Source organism: Fonsecaea multimorphosa (assembly GCF_000836435.1).
Source record: "Fonsecaea multimorphosa CBS 102226 unplaced genomic scaffold supercont1.6, whole genome shotgun sequence".
Taxonomy (NCBI): Eukaryota; Fungi; Ascomycota; class Eurotiomycetes; order Chaetothyriales; family Herpotrichiellaceae; genus Fonsecaea; species Fonsecaea multimorphosa.
Genome location: NW_015971640.1, coordinates 292,272 through 316,698, shown reverse-complemented (window position 1 = coordinate 316,698; position 24,427 = coordinate 292,272). Strand labels below are relative to the sequence as shown.

The 24,427-nt window shown below is 53.1% G+C and overlaps 6 protein-coding genes across 6 annotated transcripts; 3 read left to right on the top strand and 3 right to left on the bottom strand.

Moving 5' to 3' along the window:
* Positions 1-3,745: 3,745 nt before the first annotated feature.
* Z520_03853 (uncharacterized protein) lies at positions 3,746-5,484 on the top strand (the record flags this gene model as incomplete). The annotated part of the gene is made up of 2 exons (XM_016774363.1): positions 3,746-4,238; positions 4,340-5,484. 2 exons carry the CDS (start codon positions 3,746-3,748, stop codon positions 5,482-5,484), a joined length of 1,638 nt encoding a protein of 545 aa, XP_016634290.1.
* Positions 5,485-10,798: 5,314 nt separating this feature from the next.
* On the bottom strand, positions 10,799-14,961 carry Z520_03852 (uncharacterized protein; the record flags this gene model as incomplete). Its single annotated transcript, XM_016774362.1, has 3 exons — positions 10,799-11,264; positions 13,522-14,368; positions 14,433-14,961. The coding sequence occupies 3 exons, from the start codon at positions 14,959-14,961 to the stop codon at positions 10,799-10,801; spliced, it is 1,842 nt and encodes a 613-aa protein (XP_016634289.1).
* A 539-nt stretch (positions 14,962-15,500) lies between these two features.
* On the top strand, positions 15,501-16,696 carry Z520_03851 (uncharacterized protein; the record flags this gene model as incomplete). Its single annotated transcript, XM_016774361.1, has 2 exons — positions 15,501-15,980; positions 16,124-16,696. 2 exons carry the CDS (start codon positions 15,501-15,503, stop codon positions 16,694-16,696), a joined length of 1,053 nt encoding a protein of 350 aa, XP_016634288.1.
* A 246-nt stretch (positions 16,697-16,942) lies between these two features.
* Positions 16,943-17,890, bottom strand: Z520_03850 (uncharacterized protein; the record flags this gene model as incomplete). Its single annotated transcript, XM_016774360.1, has 1 exon — positions 16,943-17,890. The coding sequence occupies one exon, from the start codon at positions 17,888-17,890 to the stop codon at positions 16,943-16,945; it is 948 nt and encodes a 315-aa protein (XP_016634287.1).
* A 221-nt stretch (positions 17,891-18,111) lies between these two features.
* On the bottom strand, positions 18,112-19,500 carry Z520_03849 (uncharacterized protein; the record flags this gene model as incomplete). The annotated part of the gene is made up of 1 exon (XM_016774359.1): positions 18,112-19,500. One exon carries the CDS (start codon positions 19,498-19,500, stop codon positions 18,112-18,114), a length of 1,389 nt encoding a protein of 462 aa, XP_016634286.1.
* A 1,369-nt stretch (positions 19,501-20,869) lies between these two features.
* Z520_03848 (uncharacterized protein) lies at positions 20,870-24,421 on the top strand (the record flags this gene model as incomplete). The annotated part of the gene is made up of 1 exon (XM_016774358.1): positions 20,870-24,421. The coding sequence occupies one exon, from the start codon at positions 20,870-20,872 to the stop codon at positions 24,419-24,421; it is 3,552 nt and encodes a 1,183-aa protein (XP_016634285.1).
* Positions 24,422-24,427: the final 6 nt, after the last annotated feature.

The window sequence follows — 24,427 nt, the reverse complement described above, 5'->3', positions numbered from 1 at the left end:
ACGTCTGCAATTGTCCTGTTGAAACAAACTAATACTGATAAATGGCGGCTTGGATGTCCCGATTGAGGATGCTGGCGCTTCAAGTGCGGAGAAGTTGGTCGCGGTGAAGGGAGGATCCACGCTAGAGGCTTGCAAGCTGGGATTGCTTCCCTGCCCTGGCATGAGCTCAACGGCCAATTCTCCGCTCTTACGCAGACATTTCTGAGCACGAGCTGCAAGGTCAGGCTGCAAATACGATCGCTCAATGGGGTTATTTGAAGAGGCGGCCGAGGCGGGAAAGGTGCATGAAAAGACGTTGCTCATGGAGGGTCAGCTCTGCTGCTGATATGTAGACCCAAGTTTATCGGTGACCCGGCACCATGTTCCCGCGACCATTGACATGGGCAGTCGAAGACTCGGCTGCAGGAGAGAGGAGCTTCCACAAGATGCATCGACGGGTTCCAACGTTGCTTTGATTGTCCTGGAAGTATGCCACGTCCATGCAACAGTCGTTGGACTCGCTCTTGCGCAAGCGCATTCAGCTCGGTCTGCTGCCCGCAGAGGACACCTTTTGGGTGAGTCGACAAAGGGCTTCGATGGCCAACGATGGCCAATTTGCACCCACCTCTTCCTTACCCCTCCGAGGCAGAGCTCGATTCGACTGCCCTGATCTCCCTTGTCTAGTCCAACGTCCGTATTCCTCTGCGGGGCTTGGGTCCCAATGAGTATCTCGTATGATGGTAGTGTCTGCTTCACTCATGGGCTTTGGGAATTTGGGCCTCCACCTAAAAGCGCCACGAACACGCTCGGAGGCTTCCCGAGTCTGCCGCGTCTCAGGGTTTCAACAAGGACACGAACACTGCAGGTTTCCGCGTACCGACCTGCTGCTTGAGGCCTCGAGAGGTTGAAGGGATCCCTTGCAGGGTCAATTTTCCCATCCAACCTTGTTCCCATGCTACGAGCAGGCGTGGAACCCTCTTGAAATTGTGGATCTAGGTACCTATACGGTCTGCTTCGTTTGTGGTGAAGGATCAGGGAGCCCCTGGCGATGCATGCGCCTATGACGATAGAGGTGCAGGGAGGAGAGGCCTCGGAAGGGTTGGGAGGGTTAGGAGGGATAAGAGTATCATTTCTCGTAGATAATCGAGAGTCCAGGATAGAGACAGACAAAAGGAAGTGTTGTCAGTCTGAGAAGACACTGGGAAGGATCGTCACTGTCCTGTACAAGAAAGGATGCGAATGTATACCAAGTAAAGGGCAGCAAATGAGTGTACCAAGTAGTCCTCGTTACACAGCGATATTATCTGGGCAGTTGAGTTCCTGGGAGTGCTCCCGGAAAACGTCATTTTTCCTTTATTCAGCTTTGACGGCTTTGCCTTTGACCACAGAGATTGAACAGGAGCATACAATGTCTACCACATGATCTTCCTCCTTCCAATGGGGCTTGAAACATGTACTCACCCGCTACTCGCCTGCCGGATTGGGCTTCACGATCAGGGCCGGGAGTCTCAGAAAAATCTTCCCCATACCCACCAAGTACTCCGTGCTGTGGGCGCCTTCGTCCTATTTGTCCTTCGTCCTTTATCTTGCCGCCGAGTCCTTCCCTCCCGCCAACCATGGCGCCCAATGCTCGTTTCCTGTGCCAGTTGGCTCCTCGTCATCTCTCCTCAGTCGTCTGGCGCCGCCCATATTCGGCCAGGGAGGCTGCCCTTGGTCGCCCAAATGAGCGCTGGCTCAGTTGCTGTCGGGGAGTCAAGGGGCGAGTCAAGGTGAGGGAACCACCGCGGGTGGCTATGACCTCCACTCGGTACAGTCCAATGTGAGCAATTGTGAATTCCTCACGGGCTTCTTGTCCCCTCTCACTCGCCAAATTCACCCAGCCGGTTCAGACATGCTTCTCTCCACGGACCCACGCTTTGTCGCACAGGTGACATTTGGATTCGCCTATGTTCTCACTGCCCCCACGGGTGCGGGTTGACCAGATGATGCAGAAATACCCTCACTCCCTCGAACCCCGTACTGGTATCGTCACGCCTTTACTGTACAGTACCAAAACGACAGGGGTTGCCCAGGGAGAGGGTTCTGGGGCCACCAGCAATACTGCCATCTTTTACGCCACGACAATAGTGAGGCCCAGTCTCCTAACGACTCGCCCTTAACCAGAGGGACGAGCCATGCGATTGTGCCGATGGAAGATCCTATGGGCCGCAGGGAATCACTTGCGGCCTGAGATCACCCGCATCATGCTCGGTAGCTAGCGGACCGTCCAGGAAGGGACGAGGCTAGCCGGAGCGCTGTACGAATAGCCTCCATTGCAACTTTTCTGCATCGACTCATTCGAGCAGTTATCCTCGACTCGCTCATTTGGCTCCGCTATAATTCGACGCCGCTCGGTTTCTTTGCGAGCAGCGTGGGGCTTATGAATCTCGACTCGTCCTTGTAGGTAAGGAGAGATGCACCAGAGGGACACAAAAGCACAACACGCCTACCAGGATTGGCTTCACTTTTGTGGCCAGAGGGCGAGTCTGCATTTGTACAAATGGCTGCCCGCGGTATGTTCTAGTCCGTCTTCCTTCCCTTCTCCGTCTCTCGAAACATCCAGAGAAGCACAACCGATTCCTGCAAGCGACCGATATCTCAACCTGCTCCTCAGCCCCTTGTCGCGAATCTTTAGTGAAGCTGCGACGCATAAGCGTCCTGTCCTTCATCGGCTGAACATCTCGACTCACCAAACTACCAATTTATGTCGGCGGCGTTGACGCTACGGGGCAGCTCACAGTGGCGTGTCAAGGATTGAGAGAACAACTAGGCGGGTCCGGGCGACAAGAAGGATTGGCAAGACCGTGCGTTATACCCTAGGCAAGCCCCAACGCATGCCCTGTTCATCCCTAAGTTTCCTAAGTCTGCCTGCAAGGGTTCCCCCCTCCTCAGTGCTAATCCCAGTGCTAGTCGGCAGAGTTTGTGAGGGCCGTTCCTTTACCGGGCTGCCGCTAACCTTCCTTAAGCCTCTGCATAATAGGCTCGTCTGCCGCCCTGAAGTTTTTAGTCTGCCACCTGCAGGCGTGCGGATTGCAGTCGGAAACCCTCCCTCCGGAACGACCCCTTCCAAAGCATATCGAGACTTTTCCTCTCAGTGGCCCTCCAAAGCAGAGACGTTTCGAGTTGAGGGTGAAGGTACAGGAGGACCACCACGCCCTGTCCAGCGTCACAAGCCCTAACAAGGACAAAGCAATATCGGAAAACAGCCCATACAACAACCCTGCTTTAAGCACCTGCGGCCCAAGCTTCACCAAATAACGCCCCCTCGCGCCTTCGAAGCAAGCCCTGGTCGACTCTCTCCTCGAGGCCTGTCCGGGCCCCGGTCGAAATTCCACCCCAGTTCGATATTAACTCCTCAATTCGTCCAGCTCGACCTCGCCTGCACCGTGCAGACTGTCTGGGCTTCACTACTATCAGCTGTGCTCCCCACACACACCCGCTTTCAGACGTTCCCTCTTTTATCATATGCTCGTTCCTCCCCCTCAAGCTTGACCTCAGGTCCGCACACCTCACGCCCGTCGGTCTCTGAGCACCCTCTGTACCTTGGTCCTCTCTGAAGGTCTCAAGGCTCTGGGGTTGTGCAAGCCAGCCTTCTGGGACCGCTGGCTACGTGCAGCGTGTGACAGCTTCACCCAGGATCAGTGGCATGCGTCGCCAAAGCATATTGGCGCCCAAGTCAACATAGTATCACACAGAGATTCAGATCTCGATGTTGGTTCTGTTGAACATGCCGCCAGATAATCAAGATTCGCAACCTACTGGCTATAGCCAGAACGGCTGGATAGGCGTTCCCAACGGTGTCCCTAACGGTTACTCCTCCAGCCCGCAAACGGCGATCTCCCCAATGCAGGAATTTCCGCAATTCGAGTACCATCACCACCACCACCACCAGACCACGCCGATGCCAATGGAACCAGCTTATCCCTTACAACGACCTCCGCCATTTGCATCCTCGCATGCACCGATGCCACCACCCTTGGTCGTGCCTAACAACATTTTGTGGCCAAGTATGCTTGCTAGCCAACCCCAGGGGTCCTACCAGCCGCCCATTTTACCTGCTGTACCAATGCAGACCCCACTGTCTGCAGGGTCAGCTTCTGATATAACACCAACCAGCGCCAAAGCGAGCACGGCTCGCCGCAAGTTGACCGACGAGGAGCGTCGTCAGATGTGCATCGAGGCTGAGCAGAATCCGACCATGAAGCAGACCCAGATAGGAGGTATGTGATCGTACTCGGCTTTTTCGTTCGTTCTGACCCTGTCCAGCGAAGTTCAACGTGGAGAGGAGGTATGCTCGACGCACTGTGCTGGTGGATTGTAGCCTGCGGACTAACAGCGTGTAGCACGGTATCCAAGATCCTGAGGCAGCGGGACAAGTACATGAATCCCCAGCCGAAAGAGGAGAGTGTCAGCCCGATCAAGAAGTCCAAGGCCAAATTACCGGACTTCGAGAAGACCCTCACCAACTGGGTCAAGAATCAACAAAAGAAAGGGCACTCAATCACGGATGAAGATCTTCGGAAGCAAGCTCAGGTATTCTCCTTCAGTAGAAGTGACCAAGCGGTAGTTTCCAGCTCCGACTGGCTGGAGAAATTCAAACGCAAGGTTCGTCTCGTTGCGCCCAGGACCGATGCAGATTCGACGGTGCTGGATTCCAGCTCGACTTCCCTCTCACAAACCCCTCTTGACGGCTCCCCCACGTCGTCCAATGGTCTCGTATCTCCTCCAATGTCAGCCATTGAGGAGCACAGCGAAGAGCCTCCGATCAAGATCGAGACCAATGCGGAGTTTTTTGACTTTGGAGATGGGAAATCAACGTTCGAAACTCAACCGGAGCTTGATCGTGAACTCACATCGGAGTCCATTATGTCACCCATGTCGGTGGAAATGGCGCGCGGTGACCAAGATGGCACAGTCATGCTCGAGTGTGCGGACGATACCTTGGGCACTTCTAGTCGTCAAAGAAGCCAGACCTACCCTCATAATTTGGGCACGGCTTCACGTCCTTCCTCCTCTAGTCAGAACCGACCCGCACTACCTGTGCGCTCACTGACAGCGACAACAGTAGGAGCGGCGATAGGAGAGCCTCGACCTACCGCCATCGATCCTCGGCAGATGATGAAACGACACAAGAGCGTTCCTGACATCCATTACCCTGAACAGCCGCGGTTCTCATCCATGCAGCCTCCACCGTTGCCGCGGTCCGCAGATGCGTCGCCTATTAGCAATCCGACCTCGCCGGCTGAAGAAGATATCATTCGAGCCTTGCATGCCACCAAAGCATTGCTGGAACAGAACCCGGCTGTGGCGGAACCCGACGATTACTTGGCGATTGGTAAACTGATAACGAAAATCAAAGCCCTTCGGCCGACAGCTCCAGTTCTACCAGGGGGGATGCACCCAGTCGATATCATGGACAGCCCTCGCATCTCCAAAAAGAGAACCATTCTCGGCATCTCGACCTGAGTGCAGCGTGGCTCACAGGGGTCAAAGTTGGTCAGCGAGCTTTTTCTTTTTCATTGATACAATCCTTTTTGAAGTATCTGGCGCAGCTGCTTTTGCATTTAGCGTGCAAGAGAACACAATCATTTGTTTACGAACAGTGTCCAGCATTGAAGAACGGGAAAATACAGACATGCAAGAGAATGACGAACATCTACCATCAGCGGACACGCAGGGACAGAGCATCGATCCAGGACATATCTTTTCAACATTCTTGGTCACGAGAAACAGCTTCGGACTTTCAGAGAGCAAGATGCCTCTACGAATTTCTCTCTTCGGGACGCGGCACCCCGGTACGATCGCTGACGACCACACACATAGACACTACCCAGCCCCGAGGCGAAATCTCCTTATTCATTGTATGAAGGCATGTATGTGTGGGAAGAAAGGGGAGCGTGCAAGCGAGCGATCGAGCGACTGGATCACATTGTTTGAAGAGATTGGGTTTATTTTCTTTTCACGTTCTGTTCTGTTTCTCTCTCTCTCGGCCACATCGATGGCTTTATCCAGTCATGGATCGTGTACCACAGTACATGTCAAAGTTGTATGATTTCCTTTTTCTCTTTTCGCTTGTATTGACATTGGAAACTAGGCCATGGAAGCACAATGGGGATGGCTTGTGAGGACGTGAGGGAGGGTCGATGCCGGGGAATGGGACCACGAGTGTATAACTTTCTCTTCTTTCTCCCCGTTCTAGGGGAACTTTTGAACCAGTAACTAGGTTTTCTTGTCAACGCAGCAACGTGTAAACAGCAGACATGACAGATGTGCACATGAAGGGTTCTGTGGTGTATGGTATACGGCTGTATGCTGCAGCATTTTGAACCAATGCTATGTCTCAAAGAAGGCAGCGTCAGCGACAGCACAGCGAATATGTCGGGCTAGGATCATATACAGCGGCAGCGCAAGCTTCGGGAGGCTTTTTCTGAGATAGCAATGACAACCCACGCAACGTCCAAAAGAACAATGCAGAACCAAGAATCCCATTATTGCCCCCTGCGATATGTCAAGGCGAGACATGCGCAGATCCTGCTGATCGATCACAAGAGATGCTCTGAATTAAACTGCATGCGAGATGGTCGGGATAAAAGTGAGGCTAGCAAGGCTATCGGAGGAAAATCCATTGCAGGGAGCAGTTGCTACTCTCGACCCTTGGGGACAAGTGCCTTGCCGATCGCAGTTGCATCTCGACCTCGGACTAAGACGGTCGACGATGCTTCAGCTCATCAGTTCCTTTCTCCTCTCGACTCCTGTTCCAGTCACTGACATCGGCTTCGCCAGCCGGTTTCAAGGCCCAACGAAGCCATCTCGGTTGCTCCTCCGTGCCGGTCTGCTCCATGGCCAATCCAACGACGACGACTCAAATGCTTCTGACATGAGATGGACCAGGACAGATCTGAGATTTGGGGGTGCCGACTAAAGTAATGAGTACCATCCAAGATACGCAACTCTGTGTTGAGTGAGGACAAGTTTCTATTACAGGACAGAATTGCGGCATTCGGTCGTGGGACTATCAACGCCAATGGCGTTGGCTGACTATGGTCGAATCCTGCGGCTGGACCGAGTACCTCTCTGCCGCCGTCTCCTTTCTTCTGTCCCAGGAGACAACATCTCTGCTTCCGGCCTCTAGAGATTCTCGTTTGGCAATCCTTACTCCTCAGGACCAGGTTGTGTCTTCCCCACGCTTCGGCTCTTGCCCTGCCGTCTTCATCTCTCATCTCGCCACAACGTTTCAGAGACAACCGCAGGCGAGAACGTTCGACTGAGACCACAGGCTTCGATTTCGCGCCGCAGAACCCTGTCTAGTCTGGGACAGTCTGGAAGAGAGTGTCGCATCGAGGCACGCCATGGGTCTCGGGTAAAGGAGAAGTCCGTTTGTAACAACGATGTCAACAAGAGGCCACAATTTTTGTACCAATATCACGGCATATCACTGCATCTGCTCGGTGAATGGACCATCCCTGGCCACTCATGAGGCTCAAAAAGACGGTGAGCTCAGATTATCTCCAACAATGGAACTGCTGAAAATGTCACAGTCTGGCCAGAAGAAAGTGTCTCCATCTTCAAACCCTCCATTGGGGGAACTTCGTTCCTGCTGACTAGATGACCAGCCCACCGGACCGCGAATAAAGCTCCCTATAACGACGATCGAATGATGCTCCTCCCAAGCCAGGTGGAGATCCGGGCCGCAAAAGAGCTGAGAGCGGACTATACATCAGCCTCCCAATTGAAGAGGCGAGTGGCCAAATGGCCCGAAAAGTCAAATTCTGGGGATGAGACATTGCCAATGGGATCACCACATTGCTCGCAACGGCCAAAAAAGGTCAGACTCGAAGAATAGTACTCGTCACCGACACTCGGTGGGCAATATTGCCAACCATGGCTTTTTGATCGACAAGGCACTCGCTTTTGTCCCTCGCGCTCTACAGTTCTAGCAAGAAGTTGCTCTATTCAACTGGAGCGCAAGGAAGGGGAGGTGTACCGCCTGAGAACAAATGACCTAAGGAACTCGGAGTCCACCAATCGACCTTCTGCACTATCAAGACCTCGATGATTTCGTTCTATGGGATACTCTCTTAGAAAGCAAGGGAGTTCTACCTGGAGCGAAGTTTACAGAGTCGAGAAGTTATCTCTCTTGGCTGCTGAAGTTTACAGAACTGAGAAGCTACATAAGATCAATGCGTCGAAACCGCCTTAAACCCTCCTGAAATGCTGCAACCTCAAAAGCAAGGTGTGATTGTCCAACTTTTTCTGGTCCTTGACAGAAAGTCAGATCTTCTCAAACCTGAAAATATGAGGCACACGATTTGTTCAATCAAGCATTAGAAGAGAAGGAAATACAGAGACCCAGAACAATGGCACTTGTTTCTGATACCCGGTCTTTCATCCTTGCGAGATGGCGGAAGCAAGATGGTTGGCTTGACGGTGTTATACACACCCTTTCCTCCTGGGTTGTCTTGAGAGCGAAACCCATTCATGGGCTCGTCTTCTCGCAGCTATTTTCTCTTGACTTTTCTCCTGTACCTGTCTCCCCTTTTTGACAACTTTCTGCGATTTGTGCCACCTTTCTTTCCATCATATTACAATCCACCCTTCTTTGTTCGAAGCTTTCTGGAGACGATTCTTCAAAGAGCCTGAAGATAGGTGGGGAGGAAAAGAAAGAAGTAAAAGGATTTAGCTTGACAGGTAGTAGTCTCTACAAAGCGCAGAGGAACCGTGGTGAATCTCGCTACTCTGAGAAGAACAGTCTGAGAGTATGGGGGAGTGCAAAAAGAAGCATGACCTTTCCACAGAGCCAGATTCCCGGCTTTCAGAGAGACCGTGGTCAGGAAGAGGGAAGTGAAAATGGACAGAAAAGAGTACGGTGGTTGTGTCGGCTCTCTCCCCTCCACTATGGACTGGATTCTCTCACGCCCTCTCTTGGGAGGGCGCAGTTAGCAGTGACCCAGCTTAACCAAGTGGCTTTTTGGGGAGGATAATAGGGCCCCCTTGGCCAGTCGTGCCCGTAGTGCGTGCCTGGGCAAATAGAGAGTGAGTGGGAACGGGAGATGGACGGGGAAGGGGGTAGGAGGGGAGGGGAGGCCATCTCACTTACTCGTCGTCCCTGCGCCCGGTCCCGGGTCTGTCGTATTGGTTTTGCCAGGTTGCGTGCGCACACGCACTCGACCATCCCATCCAGGAGTCAGAGCAAGAAAGCTCGTCTGGTCTTGTCTTCGCCCGTGTTCGCAGTTTAAAATAGAAATGAAAAATCTCGATAGTATTGCAAAAGTTGGGAACCAGAAAAGAAAAAAAAGGGGATGTACAAATACACAGACATACGTAAACACACACATATACGTACTCGATATACTTGTGGGATAATTGAGACAGTGATGATTGCTGCTTGCTGCTCTCTTTGCGTCTTTACTTTTCCCTTCCCTTCTCCTCTGGTAATTTATCTCCCTCCTTTTTTCTTTCTCCCTCAATAAGTCCGAAGGGAGTAAAGAGCCGTAGAACGCGCGTGTTGGGCCCAGACAATGGCAGAACTGGGTAGGCAGGACTGGGGTAGATCCAAAAAAAAAAAAAAGAAAAGAAAAACGCTCCGGAACAACGAAAAAGAAAGAGGGAGAATGATGATAATAATCAACTTGAAAGAGGGAGGAAAGGGGGATTGGTGTGTACATGTATATAGGAAAAGGGAAACAGTCTGCACGAAGAAGGAGGGGGAGAGAGAGAGACAGAAACAAGAACAGAAATCTCTCTTTCCCTTTCTTTTTCTTTTTTTCTTTTTTTCTTTTTCTTCTTCTCTTCTTCCGCGCCTTACCCCCTTCAGATTTGTAAAGTAGAGCAAGAGCTTATCTTTCTTGTTCTTCCTCTTTTTTTTTTTGGTTCTTTCTCTTTGTTGCATACCCATCCATCCGTCCCTCTCTTCCTGCGTGTGTTGCGTGTGCAGACAAGAGGAAAAGAGTGGTGGGGGGAAGGGATTTCCAAGTTTCCCTCATATCTTCCCGAGAAGAAGTGGTGAAACTTATGATAGAGAGACAGAGAATATGTAATACCGAATGTAAGACGGGATATATAGGAGATAGTGATGTTCAAAGAGAGCTAGAGAGAGAGAGGGGGTTGGTTCTGTCCTCATACCTTTTGTTCCAATCCTCTTCCCTCAACCTGGGGGGTGTTCTTTGAACGTCTTCTCTCCTGGGTTTGGGACGTAGGTGCGTTATAGACGGCTCCCTAAAACAAGGGCACGCAGGAGAAGAGCCCGCTCGGCTGCTCAGCTGGACCGAGCAGAGCGCAAGGAATCGATCGGGGACTTGGGGGGCCGAACGTAAATGTATTCGTACTCGTAGCACATCTCCATGGGTATCATCTTTGTGTGAGCTCTCGAAAAATCGGGGCCTGCGGACAAAGACGATATGACGGGCTGGGAGGGTTTCGTAAGGCGCGAAGGAGATTCGGATGTGGATAGGTAGGTGGCTTTTTGTGGGATAGATTTGATGCAATTTGCATATGTAAGAAGAGGTCCCTTTTGTCTGCACCCTTTTGGGTCTTGTGGTGAACTGAAATCATGGATGTAAAGTAGAGAGCAGAGAAGAAAAGGGGAAGGGATGGAACGGTCCGTCCTCGAAGAGGGTCGGCTCGATTACTTCTACAGTCTCAGCTTAGCAAACAGGGGGGATCAGTGGCCAAAGTGACTTGAATCCAGAGGCTAAAACGACAGCAAGATTTTCAGTTCCTCGTACCTGTACATATTGCACACATTGGAATTTGCCTCCTCCCTCCTCCCTATGTTCGAGCTTCAAGTCCCATTAGTCCACTTCTCCGCCTTCTCACTCTCTCCCGACGTAACCCAATCCACGCCTCTCTCGGCCAGAAGCTCAGACGGCGTCTTGTCCTTCATCTCTGGCACAAGCTTCACGAGGACGTGCTCAAGAATGGCATAAACGAGGTACTTGTTCATCTCAGCATCGTCTGTCCACCCCAGTAATCTCTCCTCGACTTCTATCCGCATTTGCATTTCCTCATCTTCAACATTCTCGGCGTTTCGTACAGCGAAGAATGTCCTGCCCACAGGTTTAGGTATCAGAGAGAGAATGTCAGAGGCGGCCTTGGAGCGGATCTTTCGTGCTTCTTCCACAGACGGAGGAGGCGGCGGAGGCGGACCTAGACTATTGTTGGGAAATATGAGGACTCGAATCTGCAGGAGGAGAGGTGGGATCAATGCTGGTGAGAAGAGGCGTGTGGAGATTGTGTGATACAGGAATCTGTCCAAAGACCAATTGTCAGCAAATACCGCTCACTCGGAAGCATCATTTCCATCTGAACAAAGCAACAACGCGAGTTGTGAGCATCCCAGCCTGCTGTTCAGCTGGTTCAATAAGTTCTGTCAGGGTGTCGCTCTCGTCGCCGGTTGATTCTGGTGGCTCGATGTTCACAGGATCGCCCTGTCTTCGCGCTTCACGCTTCACCGAGGCGAGGGTCCGGTAGATCGACCCGGTGGATCTCGAACACCCAAACACCACCATCACCACCTCAATGCTGCCCAACTTGCCTCATCGTTGCCCATCAACGCCCATCACTCGATACCCAAACAGTTCCAGAACCTTTCAAGGAGTTTCACGTGACCTTGACATCCACGTCGTTACAGTGGACCGAGTAGGACAAGGCGTCAGGACTCAGGAGGTGCACCGGACTGCGCCGAAAACCGCCCGCATAGTTCGTGCAAAGTCTGTTGCGAGCATGTGTTCGCAGGACTGGCATTGGCGTGGTTGCTTGCGCATCTCAAGCGCGGAAAGACCTGGTGATCTAGGCCAGCGAGAAGCATGGCAAATACCTGGAAAAATAGCCCAATGTGTCCAGGCGCAGTTCTAGCCCACCGCAAGTCGCAGAAAAATGGCTTCAAGTGATGCGCAAACTGCGAGGAGAGACTAGTGTTTCTGCAGGCAGTATGCAGCAGATTCGAATGACCAGGAAACTAGGATCAAGGGTTTTCAAGTCTTCCTGCCCAAACGACGCAGGACTCAGGGTGTGGTCCGCAGTGTCCACTGTTCAAAGCTGACCAGCGAGTGATTTCGACTCTCGAAGCGCCACTTGCAAAGAAAATTAGGTTTGGGTGGAGTTGCTGGGTGCAGAATATTGCAAAAAAGGATGCCCAAGCCGAAGTTGGTAAGTCCAAGGGTCTCTGGAACTGGAGACGCAGACTAGTTTCCCGTCGAGGTTCGCTCGGGGTGACACAAGAACCCAACGGAGCCGTTGACGATTGCAGGCCCGACGAACGTGAATGACAGATAACGGATATTCGTGGGAGGTTGGGCTGACAGTCTCCGACCTGCCCGTTGGGCTATAACGGCGTGGTGACGTAAAAAGAATATGGTTTCGAAAGAGCCATTATCGCAATGCCTGAGCAGCTGGTTTGTCCCCGCGGCACGTGCCGAAGGAAGCCGACGACTACCGCTGAGGAAAGTGGGAGGCCGGACTTTATCTGACTCGAATTCGATTGCGGAAAAGCGCAATGAATAGGCCAATCGGGGGCGCAAACTGCCACCTTTTTCAAAATGCCAGAGGAGCGACGTGTTTCATTGGTAAGCGACTTCAAAAATGGCTCTTTCTGGTGAGATTTTGCCTTGGGCAAATCGAGGACTGTGGACTCGGGGGGCCGTCCGCTGATTCAGAGTCGAGACTAGCGAACTGAGCAAGTTGCGTGACAGTAATTGGTCGAGGTCGGGGTCGTCAGTCTGGGAGAATTGCAGGGCATCGGGGAGGGCAGCTCCAGGGAGACATGAGGGGAGAAGGGCGGGCCCGATCCATGTCGCCCTCCTTGTTCGAAAATTGGCACCATCTTTTCCCAGGGAAGCGAGAAAAGCCCAATAAATCCGGAGATTCGATTGGCTGCAACAAGTCATCTTTTTGCTTTTTTCGGTCGCCTGCCCCGAGGTGGTCGCTTCCTGAAGATCGTCACGATGGTCGATCGTTCAAGATAGCTTTGTCGACATGGCGTTGACGTACAGTTGGTCGACGAGCATGAGCGGGCGAACTCCACCAGCAGACAAGAGAGATGCTAGGGGGGATGACCACCAGACCAACAACCAGGGAGAAACAAACCAGTTGAATCTGGCAAGGCGTGGGAGTCCAAGTCCGTCCAATAGGAGGCCGTATCGAGCAGTGTGACAATACACAAGCGCAGTGTGACCGTACACAAGCGTGACCGTCATTACTCGTAACGGCCCGGATTGGCTGAAGACCGGTATCGTCTCGTGTCCCACACCCTCCTGATTCACACAGGGGAATGCCGAGCAAGAGTCTTGTATCCCGCACATGCTGATATCAAGGACCATTGGCTCACAATCGCTCTGATCCATCATATGACCAGAGATTCATGCAATCCCCCCAAGATAAAAAAAGGATCAGAGGGTTACCGAAGCCCCCGTAGTGAGACAGATGGGGGCACGGGGAAATGGAGTCGAGAACACGGGCGAGGCTGAGGGTCAGAGGCAGAGAGAAAAGAAGAGACGTGGCACTTACTTGTCCAGCGTGGAATTGGCAGCACCGTACCTGCCCGGGCCTGTGGTCAACAGGTGCTGCCAAAACCCCAATGAGCTTGCCAGCCATGGCATGCGGACGGCCAAATCGAGCATGCTCGACAAGCACGAGAACACTCTGTAATTGATCACAGCGCGTGGGGATCGATTATCAGGGGCCGATACTTGCCGTGTCGACAGCACGGGCAATTGGTCTTTGGACGGCGGCGTTGTGGAGCCGGCGAGGAGCTGCTGCTGATGGCGGGTTCTCCGGGGTGAATGGTGCGCGTAAGCCAGGCCGACAAGAATGAACCGCGTCAACTGGTATGCGATGAAGGCGTACTGAAGCAGTCTCCAGAACCACGCACTAAGAGATGATTGGTGCCGGGCCAACGAATAATTCTCTGGAGTGGCCGTATTGGAACTCAATAGGCCAAACTGCTCCAGCCGGCTTTGACGGCGGTCTGGCTGAAGGATTTTCTGGTCATTGACGGCATTGGTAGAAGACGCATGTGTAGGAGGCGATGTCACTATCTCCACCACTTTTGAGACAGTCCCGTGCAGGAACCACGGCTCGCAGAGTTTCGCCGCCACTGCCTGTCCGAGGATGAGGTCGGAGATGATATCGCTCACCAATGTTCTGAGACATGCGTTTGCCAGGTCCTCGGTTGGTAAGAGGACCGCCAATGCCCCCTGAATGAGAAGTTGTCGGTGGGCAGACTCGTAGGCTTGTTGCTGCTCCGGTGGGAGAGAAGGGTCGAGCGCCGGGTGTGGGTTCAGGGCGTGGTAGATTCGTCGGGGAGTTTCGCCGTATTGCAGAGCAGCTTGAGCAGTAGTGGCCGTCCTGTAGGCTGACAGAGAAACATGGTCAATATCGGGACGACACAACTTGGCTTTTCACGCTCTTCTGCTCACCAGCGATATGCCTCTCAACCAACACAGGTAACTCGTCCAGTATCAACTCCGTGATGTCAACCTGCCGTATCCTCTGTTCCAGAGCCCGACTGCAATGAGCAATGATCTGAATGACCTCATCCACAAATGTTCGGTCTGGCGTGATCTTGGAGTACCAGGAGTTGACAAAGTCCTTGATGACTATGGCAACCACTGCATACAGCTGAACATCTACCTCGTTGGAACTGGTAAGCGGCGGTAAGACCCCTTCAATTGGTGCCGGTGACACCCTCCGATCCGAACCATGACTTCCATCTGCCACCAACGTCCTTCTGATCAGGGACAGAGTCGCTCTTTCTGAGGTAGGGTCTGGAGCGGAAGCATCCTGGCGGGATCTAGTGATGGCAGGGGCTCGAGAGGTGGACCGAGGGCCCGGTGTGGCCCTGCTGTCAGCGACAACGGTCAATTGAGAAGACTGAGAGGTGGAGGAGGCCTTCGTTGCTATGGTCGGGAAGGGTGGTCTTGAAGGAGAGGAACTTGAAGCGGTCATGTCAGGACCATGGCGCAGAGGAGCATTGCGCAGGTCTTTGTAGTCAACCGCTCAGTGATGTGTTCCCGCTGGCCACGCTGGCAATGCAGGGGCGAGTAGAGGTTCGCTCACCGGTTTAGATGACTGAAGGGGTGTCGAGAGGATGTGTCAACGTATGATTGGTGGATGGGGAATTGTCAAGGCTGCGAACGAGAAGGAGGTGGACGAGTAAAAGTGGGAGACAAATTGGAGGGACGCATGCGGGAAGTGCTCGGAGGACCTTCCTATTCGGGGCCTATATCAGCACCATCAATGAGGTGGGCAGCGAGGTCAACGTCCGCCACTGGCCTAGTCATGAACCGCTTGGAATAAGAAGGATCTCGTGCTGCGTCTCAGGATGGGTGAGGATACGGCTCCCTCCTCCTTCAGAATTCCCATATGGCTCGACTGTGATCCGGGTAGGTCAGCATCAAATCCCCTCTGCGCCCCTCTTACTCATGGCCTCATACAGGTCACGATGTGAGTGATTTTGGTCCCTCCCTCTCAATGTGAAATGCCCCATGTTCATAGATCCTACTACTCATCAGGACGCTTGTGCCCTCCTCTTTGCGGCTTATCACCCATCCCTGAACCTCATTGGGGTCAGCACGGTCCACGGCAATGCGCCGCTATCAAAATGTACACTCAACGCCCTGAGTGTACTGGAAGCGATCGGAAAACCTGAAATCTCCGTCTTCCCGGGCTCGTCGCGTCCGTTCTGTCGTACCGTCCATACTGCTCCGGATATCCACGGGGCGAGCGGCTTAGGAGGGACAGACCTCCTTCCACAACCAACCCGTTCCGCCTTGACGCATGTCAGTGCCATTCTGGAGATGCGAAGTGCGCTTCTCGCTCAACCGAAAGGCACGCCGTATCTCGTTGCATCCGGTCCATTGACAAATGTTGCTCTGCTCTTTGCCATCTTCCCAGAGGTCGCAGAACACATTGCAGGCCTCTCCATAATGGGGGGCGCCATCGGTTCAGACTTTACCCATGTCTCGGTACGTCTCCTCTTTGCTCGCGCCGCTGTTGTCAATGACTGAGACTCCAATATACCGTGCACCGCCTGAAACTTGTGAGACCGGGGCTTTTCGACCCAGGCGCCTCTTTCCGAACAACGCTGACATCAGGATCTACACCGAAGATGGGCCAACCTTACCAAGATAGCACCGGCACCACTCATGCTAGAAGCGGAAATCGCACGCCCTTTGCCGAGTTCAACATTTGGGCCGATCCGGAGTCTGCACGTTCCGTCTTTCAAAACCCGCTCTTGAAATCCAAGACGACTCTCATTCCCCTGGATCTGACTCACCAAGCCTACGCAACACCCGAAGTCCAGCGCATGCTATTAAATGGAATAAACGGGTCGACGAGACTGAGGAGGATGTTTCATGAACTGCTCATGTTCTTTGCGCATACGTATGCTGAAGTGTTTGGGCTCACTGAGGGACCGCCGATGCATGATCCGCTTGCAGTCGCTGTCTTGCTGGAAAACCATCCAGAGCCCCAAGCCAGAATCGCCTTCGATGATTATGGTGGCGAGAGATGGGATGTTGATGTCATTTTGGAAGGGGAGCAGATTGGGAGAACAGTGATAGCAAAGTCGTTGGATGGCGAGGGTGTGAGGATTCCTAGGACACTCGATACATCCAAGTTTTGGCGGACGTTGGAGGAATGCATGGCCAGGGCTGATGAGGTTACAGGCTACGTGAAATGAACGGTAATAACTGATGCTCAAAGGGTGATTGAGATTGGAAAAACGGGGTCCATGGTATATAGAGGATGTTTGCCTGGACAGTAACTGGTGACGAGACAAGTATCATAGAGTAATCCACCCTGTTGAGGTCTGCTCTTTCTCCCTCTTTGCAATCAACATTCGTGTGCCAGATGATATTTCATCCCATTTCAGTGTCCTTTCCAGTGGTTAGAAGACCATTCGCTTCGAGTTCCTTGTCCCTTGCCATTAGAAGTAAACTTCTACGAATCCGTCAATGGCAGATTCGTCTAAAGAGACTTCTGAAAGCCTGGATTCCCCATCGCCATCCCCGCGTTTTACTTCATGCCCCTCCAACAACATCGTCACTTCCTGCACTTCCCTCGCTTCTTGCGTCAACCTTTCGACCTCAGCCCGTCTCGCCTCCGCAAGGAAGTCGAAGAATGCTCTGTATATCCTGTCGGCCCGGTGATGCGAGCATACCTTGGAGAACTTTCGGCCCCAACCATAGGGCTCTCCGTCCTCTTCGCCAGCCTTGCTCTCGAAGATCCATTTTTTGGGCACTTCGGAGTCGAACAGCCGATTCCCAACCACTTCTGAATGTTCGGTCCTCACCCGTACACAAAGGGCGTCAAGGTCAGGAAGATCCTGCAGCAGGACCATGACTGTCGGAGCCACGGTGGTATTTGTCCTCAGCCACTTGAATGAGACATGTAAATAAATGGGCACAGCGGTCTCTGCTATTGTGATCATGGTCGGTGCTGTCGTTGAGTCTTGCATGGGAACATCACTCAATTCAGAGTCCGTCGTGGATCTGGGAGCTCTGCGTATAGACTGCCGTGATTGTTTCCTTTGCTCACGAACAGCTCTCTGCACCTCTTCTTGGTTGGCGCCGAGGTGGTATTCTAAGAACTCGAACTCGTCATTTTCAGTCTCAAGTGTCTCAGGCCATGGGGAACCAGTCTCCTTTGTGTCCTTTATATTCTTTGTACTTGTAGATAACCCCGGGCGTGTAGCGATGTCTTTCTTTGTGGCAGACTTCACCACCTTGGACTTTGTGACACCACTTTGTTGATGTCGGCCTTGAGCCGAACTTTGACTCCGTGTCGACTCAATGAGATCTTCCTCGAGGATTGGCAAGATCCTTGCTGGAAAGGCTCTTCTGGCTGGCCGCAAAGGCAACTTCATATTGGACATTGTCTTATCTTTTGAACAAGTTAGTGATTGCTTGAGGTATGTTGCGCAAGAAGTTGGCAAATAATGACACGAGAGGCTCTGGAGAGTGGTTTAGTAAGATTCCAGACGAGGGAGAATAGTTGCTCGCTTTTAAGGAAATCAGCCCCCTGTGTTCATATTGGTATATAGACAGTTGTTCAGTTCACTGCCTTGGTGAAGGCAGGACTACCAGGGCAGGACTGTCAAGGCAGTGAGGGACTGCCTTTCTCGTTGAACAAAGACTGTGAACTTTGTGCAGAACATCCGCGTTCTAGGGGTGTGCGCGGCAGCCGATCAGGGGGAATACAGCTCCAGTCACTGTCGCCAGCGTTCTTGGTCCAATTATCCAGTGTATCGGTAACATGATTCTTGCATTTTTTGTGAACCATTCTCAAGGTGGACGATTCAGCCTCTTCGTATGTACTTGCGGAAAGTGTGCTCCGAATCATCTTGCACCAATTAATGTCACTCTGACCAGGTACACCGTTTCGGGCATCGAAGACGTCCACATGTTCGAGAAGTTTGCTGATCCTGAGGCCAATGGTCCATAATTCCATTCTGGAGACCATGCTGGCTTTGGCGGATCTGTCGTCCCATTGTCTGTAACCCTGCTTCACGCCATTGATGAGAACTTCAACCACATTCGCCCGGTTCGTGCCAGCTGCTTGCACCCATAGTGCCGAGATGTTACTTGTTTTGGATTTCACCTGCATCGAGCTGGCAGAAGTTGGCAGCCGTCTTTCGAATGCGAATCTGGCAAAGTTCGCAGGTAAACGTTCAATAGTGAAGAAAGTTGCTGCATCCTTGAGCGGCGACAAGCGTCCTTCAGGCCCAAATGCACGCTGATAACCCACGGGATGGTATTGATCAGCGAAGACCACAATGCTTTTGATGTATGCATTCGCAGTCCTCTCTACGAACAGGTCAGCTGGGAAGGACAACACACTAGTGAATTGCTTGACAGCGAGCTTGTCTGAGCAAGACTTGGAGCCGCTTGGCTCAGCATCCCCCCGGGCGGGCTTTCGACGGACGTAGCCCAGCAAAGAGAAATAACCCCGGCCTTGCAGAGGGGTGGCGGTATTGCTGTCAACTGACCACGGACTTGTGTCACCAGCAGGGAAAGATTCCATCAAGATCTCCATCGACGCATCACCACACGGCGCTTCGGTGGTAAAGAAGTAGATGGTCACATTGTCTTTCAGTCTGAACGGGCCACCCACACTCACCCCAGCCTCGTCTCGCGGGGAGAACTCCAGGTAGGGTGATTTGTAGTCTGGATCACCCAGGACTGCCTCGAGTTCCGAAAGGAGCCATCGATTGAATCCGCGCAACGCCAGGATCTCTGCGTGTGAATCATGGACCACAAAACCCTTACATCTGGGCAAAGCAGAAGCTGGCAGACACTTAGTTCCCGTGGCCAGCGAGACACAGGTTAGAGGAGGTACACCCTGTCCTTCACGTGCCAGAACCACTGCTGACATTGGCGTCCATTCGGTCGTGCCATCCGGTAAAGTGCGTGGTTTACATTTCGGAGGCAGCGAGTTGAAGGTCGACAGGGCGAGCTGTGCCACGCGTTCAGCAATGGGATTCATGGACGGGGGTGGACCAGGAGAAAAAGGGCGTAAAGGTACCTAGGTAAGTTTCTGTAGCTGAAGCCTGTCCATGGCTGTCGGTCAGCTGCAAACAGAAGCAGCAAGAGCAAAGATATATATATAAATATATTTATTTATTTGACGACGATGTCCATGGCGATGTGAAGTGAAAAGTCGCAGATTCAAAGACGCATCACGTGGGCGCAGGCAGCCCAATTCGGAACCTGCTCGTGCCCCCCATCCATCATCGCCGTGTTCCAGGTCGACGTTGTCGCCGTCATCGCCACCTCCATCTCCTCTTTACAAGCAGTGGCGGCCACCTCGTATTTCTATTTGGAACTCACCTTTGATTCGGTGGTGGTTGGGAGGCGACTTTTGTCATTGCGTCAGAAAGATGCCCTCTGTTGGTGCCCCCGTTGTCGCCTCTTAATCATTCTCCCACAACCTTCAAACCATCTCACAACTAGCACCGGGCGATCGCCGCCAGCACCTGAACTCGAGCCTGGAACCAGCTGGTGCCACGGCAAAACTCAACCAGCATCCAACCAGTGACCGGTTGATTTAGCCTATTCGACCCGCGACCCTCGACCCGCGACCCTCAATCCTCTCTTGAGCCTTTACCAGCAGTACCACCCCCATCCGGTCATTGTACTCTTCCATCCCCCACGGGCTCAGAAATTGCTTGATGGTCGTGGTCTCTGTCGTGTAAGAAGCGCAGAGAACTGCTCGGATCCCCGGACCCTCAGCTCAGCAGTGGTCATTCAATCATTGTCATCATGGCCACAAAGTTCTAGCCCTTCTCTACCATCTGGACAAATACTCCAGCGATCTCATACACTGTACCGATACAGCAATTAAAGGGTTTCCTTTTCCAATTATCCAGAGAAAAACAAGATACCCCGGCACGCGTTTCCCCCCATTTTGCAACTTGGGGAGACGCCACGGGCGAATCCACAATTCGACCGCTGACCCGCTTCTCACTTTCCCACATTTTCGCATCCGGTCGGACATCGCCATCAAACTACCTACTTCTCACTATCTTACCAACATCGTCCTTCGTCAGCCTTGTCCTTTTGAGCTGCAGACGACCAATTCATCCTATCTAGCCTCATATTTGCCTATAGTGGCTTGGACACACTGACTCTTCATCCATTATTTGGCCCACGCTGTTTTGCAACCTCGGCTCCTCCCACTTCCGTCAGTCTCACAATGTGGCGCGTTTGAAGCTGTCATCTCAAGTCGAGGACATGCCGTCACCCATTATCTGGTTCTTCTCCACCTGCTCTGCATTATGACGAGTTCATCAAAACAGTCTGGCCAGTCTCGAGGAGAATTGCGAAGTAACCTGCTCTCGAGTTCGGGCTTTATCATGTCTGATGCACGAAACCCCCGCATCGACAATCTCCCTCAACCTCAATCCAACACATCCGCCTTCGACACGTCATCACCTGGTTCCATTGATTTCAACTTTCCTTTTGCCGGTAGTCCTCATGGTAGCAGCAACAGTGGCATAGATGCTCCGCCAGATATCCGTTTGAGCCACAGCCAGGGTTTTCCTGGTCGAGGCTCGATGGTGGGTTATGCCAAAGGCAAAATCCCCAGTCCGCAACATCGAGCCTCTTTGGCCAGCATCGATTCGGCCTTTGACCATGATCTTTTTGGCGCCGCCGCGTTGAGCCAATGGGCTCCCGGTTCCGGCAATCAGCCACCTAGTAACGCAGATTCATCACCGAGGAAAGCCCCGAGCACCACTGAGCAGGAAAACAGAAAGCCTCAAGGCGACGACGAAAAGCCGCCGGCATGGAGCGAGCTCAAGACGAAGGCAGGAAAAGAGAGAAAACGACTGCCTCTGGCCTGTATTGCTTGTCGCCGAAAGAAGATCCGATGTTCCGGTGAAAAGCCGGCTTGCAAGCATTGTCTACGTGCTCGCATACCCTGCGTCTACAAAGTGACGACCAGGAAAGCTGCTCCTCGGACGGATTATATGGCCATGTTGGACAAGCGCCTGAAAAGGATGGAAGACCGCGTGATCCGAGTCATCCCCAAGGACGAACTCCCAGATCTGAACGCGACTGGCCGAGGTTCGGTCCGGCCGCCTCTGCCGGGCCAGGCGCTGAAGAAGGAGAAAGACCAGCCCAAGAAGCGGTCCGCCGACGAGGCTTTCACGCAAGAGCTCAATGACTGGAGGAGCTCTCGAGAGAAATCTACTTTGCTCGACCCCACCGCTGGTTTGCGTAAACAGCGCGAAGGCGAGAACAAGCTGTTTATCGAAGGCTCCGAGTCTCTCCCCCCACAACACATCCAAGAACATCTCGCCGAAGTGTTTTTTGACTGCGTCTACGGCCAATCCTACCTCCTTTTGCACAAGCCCAGCTTCATGCGGAAACTGAAAGCTGGCACGATCCCACCAGTCCTTATCCTGGCTGTATGTGCGATTTCTGCGCGTTTCTCGACACACCCGCAAGTTAGCACCGAACCGGCGTTTCTGCGTGGAGAGCAGTGGGCAACTCCCGCTAGACGCATCGTGGAGAAGCGTCACTACGAGCCCAACATCACCATCCTTACGGCAATGCTCATGTTGGGTCTACACTACTTTGGGACCTGTGAGGGCGGATTGTCGTGGTCCTTTGGCGGCCAGGCCATGCGGATGGGCTACGCTTTACAACTGCACCGCGAACTCGACCACGATCCCCTGGGTCGAAACCAAATTGCCAACAACTCGAATGAGAACAAAAAGGGAGGGCCCAAACCGCCCGAACTCTCCTTTACAGACCGGGAAATCCGCCGTCGAACAATGTGGGCCTGTTACCTGATGGACACGTTCAACTCGTCCGGAACCGAACGCCCTTCCTTTCTCAACGAGGACTACTACCAGATCCAGTTGCCGATCAAAGAATCACACTTTCAAATGGAGGTGCCCGGCGCCACGGAAGACCTGTACGGCAATGTGCCCATGTCCAGCGGTAACAAGTCATCGCTCGACAACAACGCAGGGGACGTCGCCGCCGAGGCAAAAGCAAACATGGGCGTCGCCGCGTACATCGTTCGTGGCGTGGTCCTCTGGAAACGCATCGTCAAGTATCTCAATCTGGGAGGCAAGGAAAAAGATCCGCATCCCATATGGGACCCATTATCTCAGTTCGCGACCCTGCAACGCCAAATTTCCCAACTGAAATCCTCTCTACCGGACGACATCACCTACACGCCGGAAAATCTCGCCACACACGCCTCTGAACGTCTCGCGAACCAATACCTCTTGCTGCATATCATCCTGGCCCAAACCTCCCTCTTTCTCCACCGCTTCGCTATCCCTACGCAACCCAGCCACAGACCCCATCACCATTACTACACCCAGCAAGGCATGCCTAAGGCGTTCCTCACGGCATCCGCCAATATCGTCCTCGAATCCGCGAGCCTTATCAGCAAACTCATCGCCGACGCGACGGGTCACACCCTGACCGTTCCCTTCGCGGGGTACTGCGCCTACGCTGCCGCGACGGTGCATGTCTGGGGGATCTTCTCCAAGAACTCGGCTCTCGAGCAGCAAAGTAAGGAGAATTTACGGCACAACTACAAGTACCTCACGAGGATGAAGCGGTACTGGGGCATGTTTCATTACATGGCCGAGTCAGTCAAGGACATCTATCGCGCCTTTGCGGACGCTACACTTCGTCACGCCCAGGCTCGACCGGGTCCAAATGGGATCGGTGCTCTGCGCAGACATTCATCCGCCACAGGAGGAGGAGGAGGAGGAGCAGGAGGAGGGGGGAGCGGGACGCAGACGCCCATGGAACTGGACGCGACCGCAACGCTGATGTCCAACACCAACCCGCCTTCTCGCTCCGATACCCCCGCAGACCCCAACAAACCGCAATCCGAAAAGGACAAGTCCAAGACCATGTTCCAGTACGGCGACTGGTTCGACAAGTACCCGCACGGCGTCTCCGAAAGCGAATGGGAAAAGTCCCACTTGGAGTACCGCAGCGAACACGCCCAGGGCGGCGCCGAGGCCGTCATGTCCCAGAGAAGTGATTTGCAGTCGGTGGAAGAGTTCTTCGCGAGTCTGAGTCCGCCGTCAAAGGCTGAGGATGGCGCTGGTGGCCTGGCTGGGAGAGGGAAGAAGATTCCAAGGAGAAGGGGGAAGAGCGTGGCGGAGAACAAGAAGGCGGACAAAGAAGACAAAGGAGAAAAGAGTAAGGGCAACAACAACAACACATCGAGTTCGACTACGGCTGCGGCTGCCGGCGCTGGAAGCGGAGCTGGTTCGTCAACCACGGAACTGCAGGACTCGCAAAGACGACAGTCAGTGTCCCAACAATTGGCTGGACAGCATCTCCCAACCACAAGTGCCGCCGATCTCAGCCTGAACCTCAACCTCAATCAACCATTTGATCTCGCGAGCTTCGACATAACATCCCCATCACTGTATCAGAACGCCCAGTTTTCGGACCCTTACACCTATGGTGGTTCACCGACATCGCCACACTACAACAGTCTCAGTTTCATATCCACCCTGCCGGCCATCGATAGACAAATGGTCTTTGGCGCCGCATATGCCGGCATGGATCCTACGGGCACCGGCGGCGGCAACAGCGGCAACCAAAACAACGCTTCTTCAGGACTCAACAATCTCAATTCTCCCTCGGTGGGCAATTTTGCGAGCACAAATCCTTGGGATCAACTCGATCTGACGACGTATGGATTTAATGATCCGTTTGCGGGAGGCGGGACCAGTGGGATGGACACAAGTTCCTCGGCGTGGTTGTTACCGTTTAACATTGAACCACCGAATTTCGGGGGCGGTGGCTTGGAGGAGTTTGGCAACAGCGCGTTGGATGGGATGGATCTGAGTGATCTTGGTCAAGGCGGAGATGACGTTGGTGGACAGTTTGGTGGAGAGCAGAATTCGGGCAATACGTGAAAACGA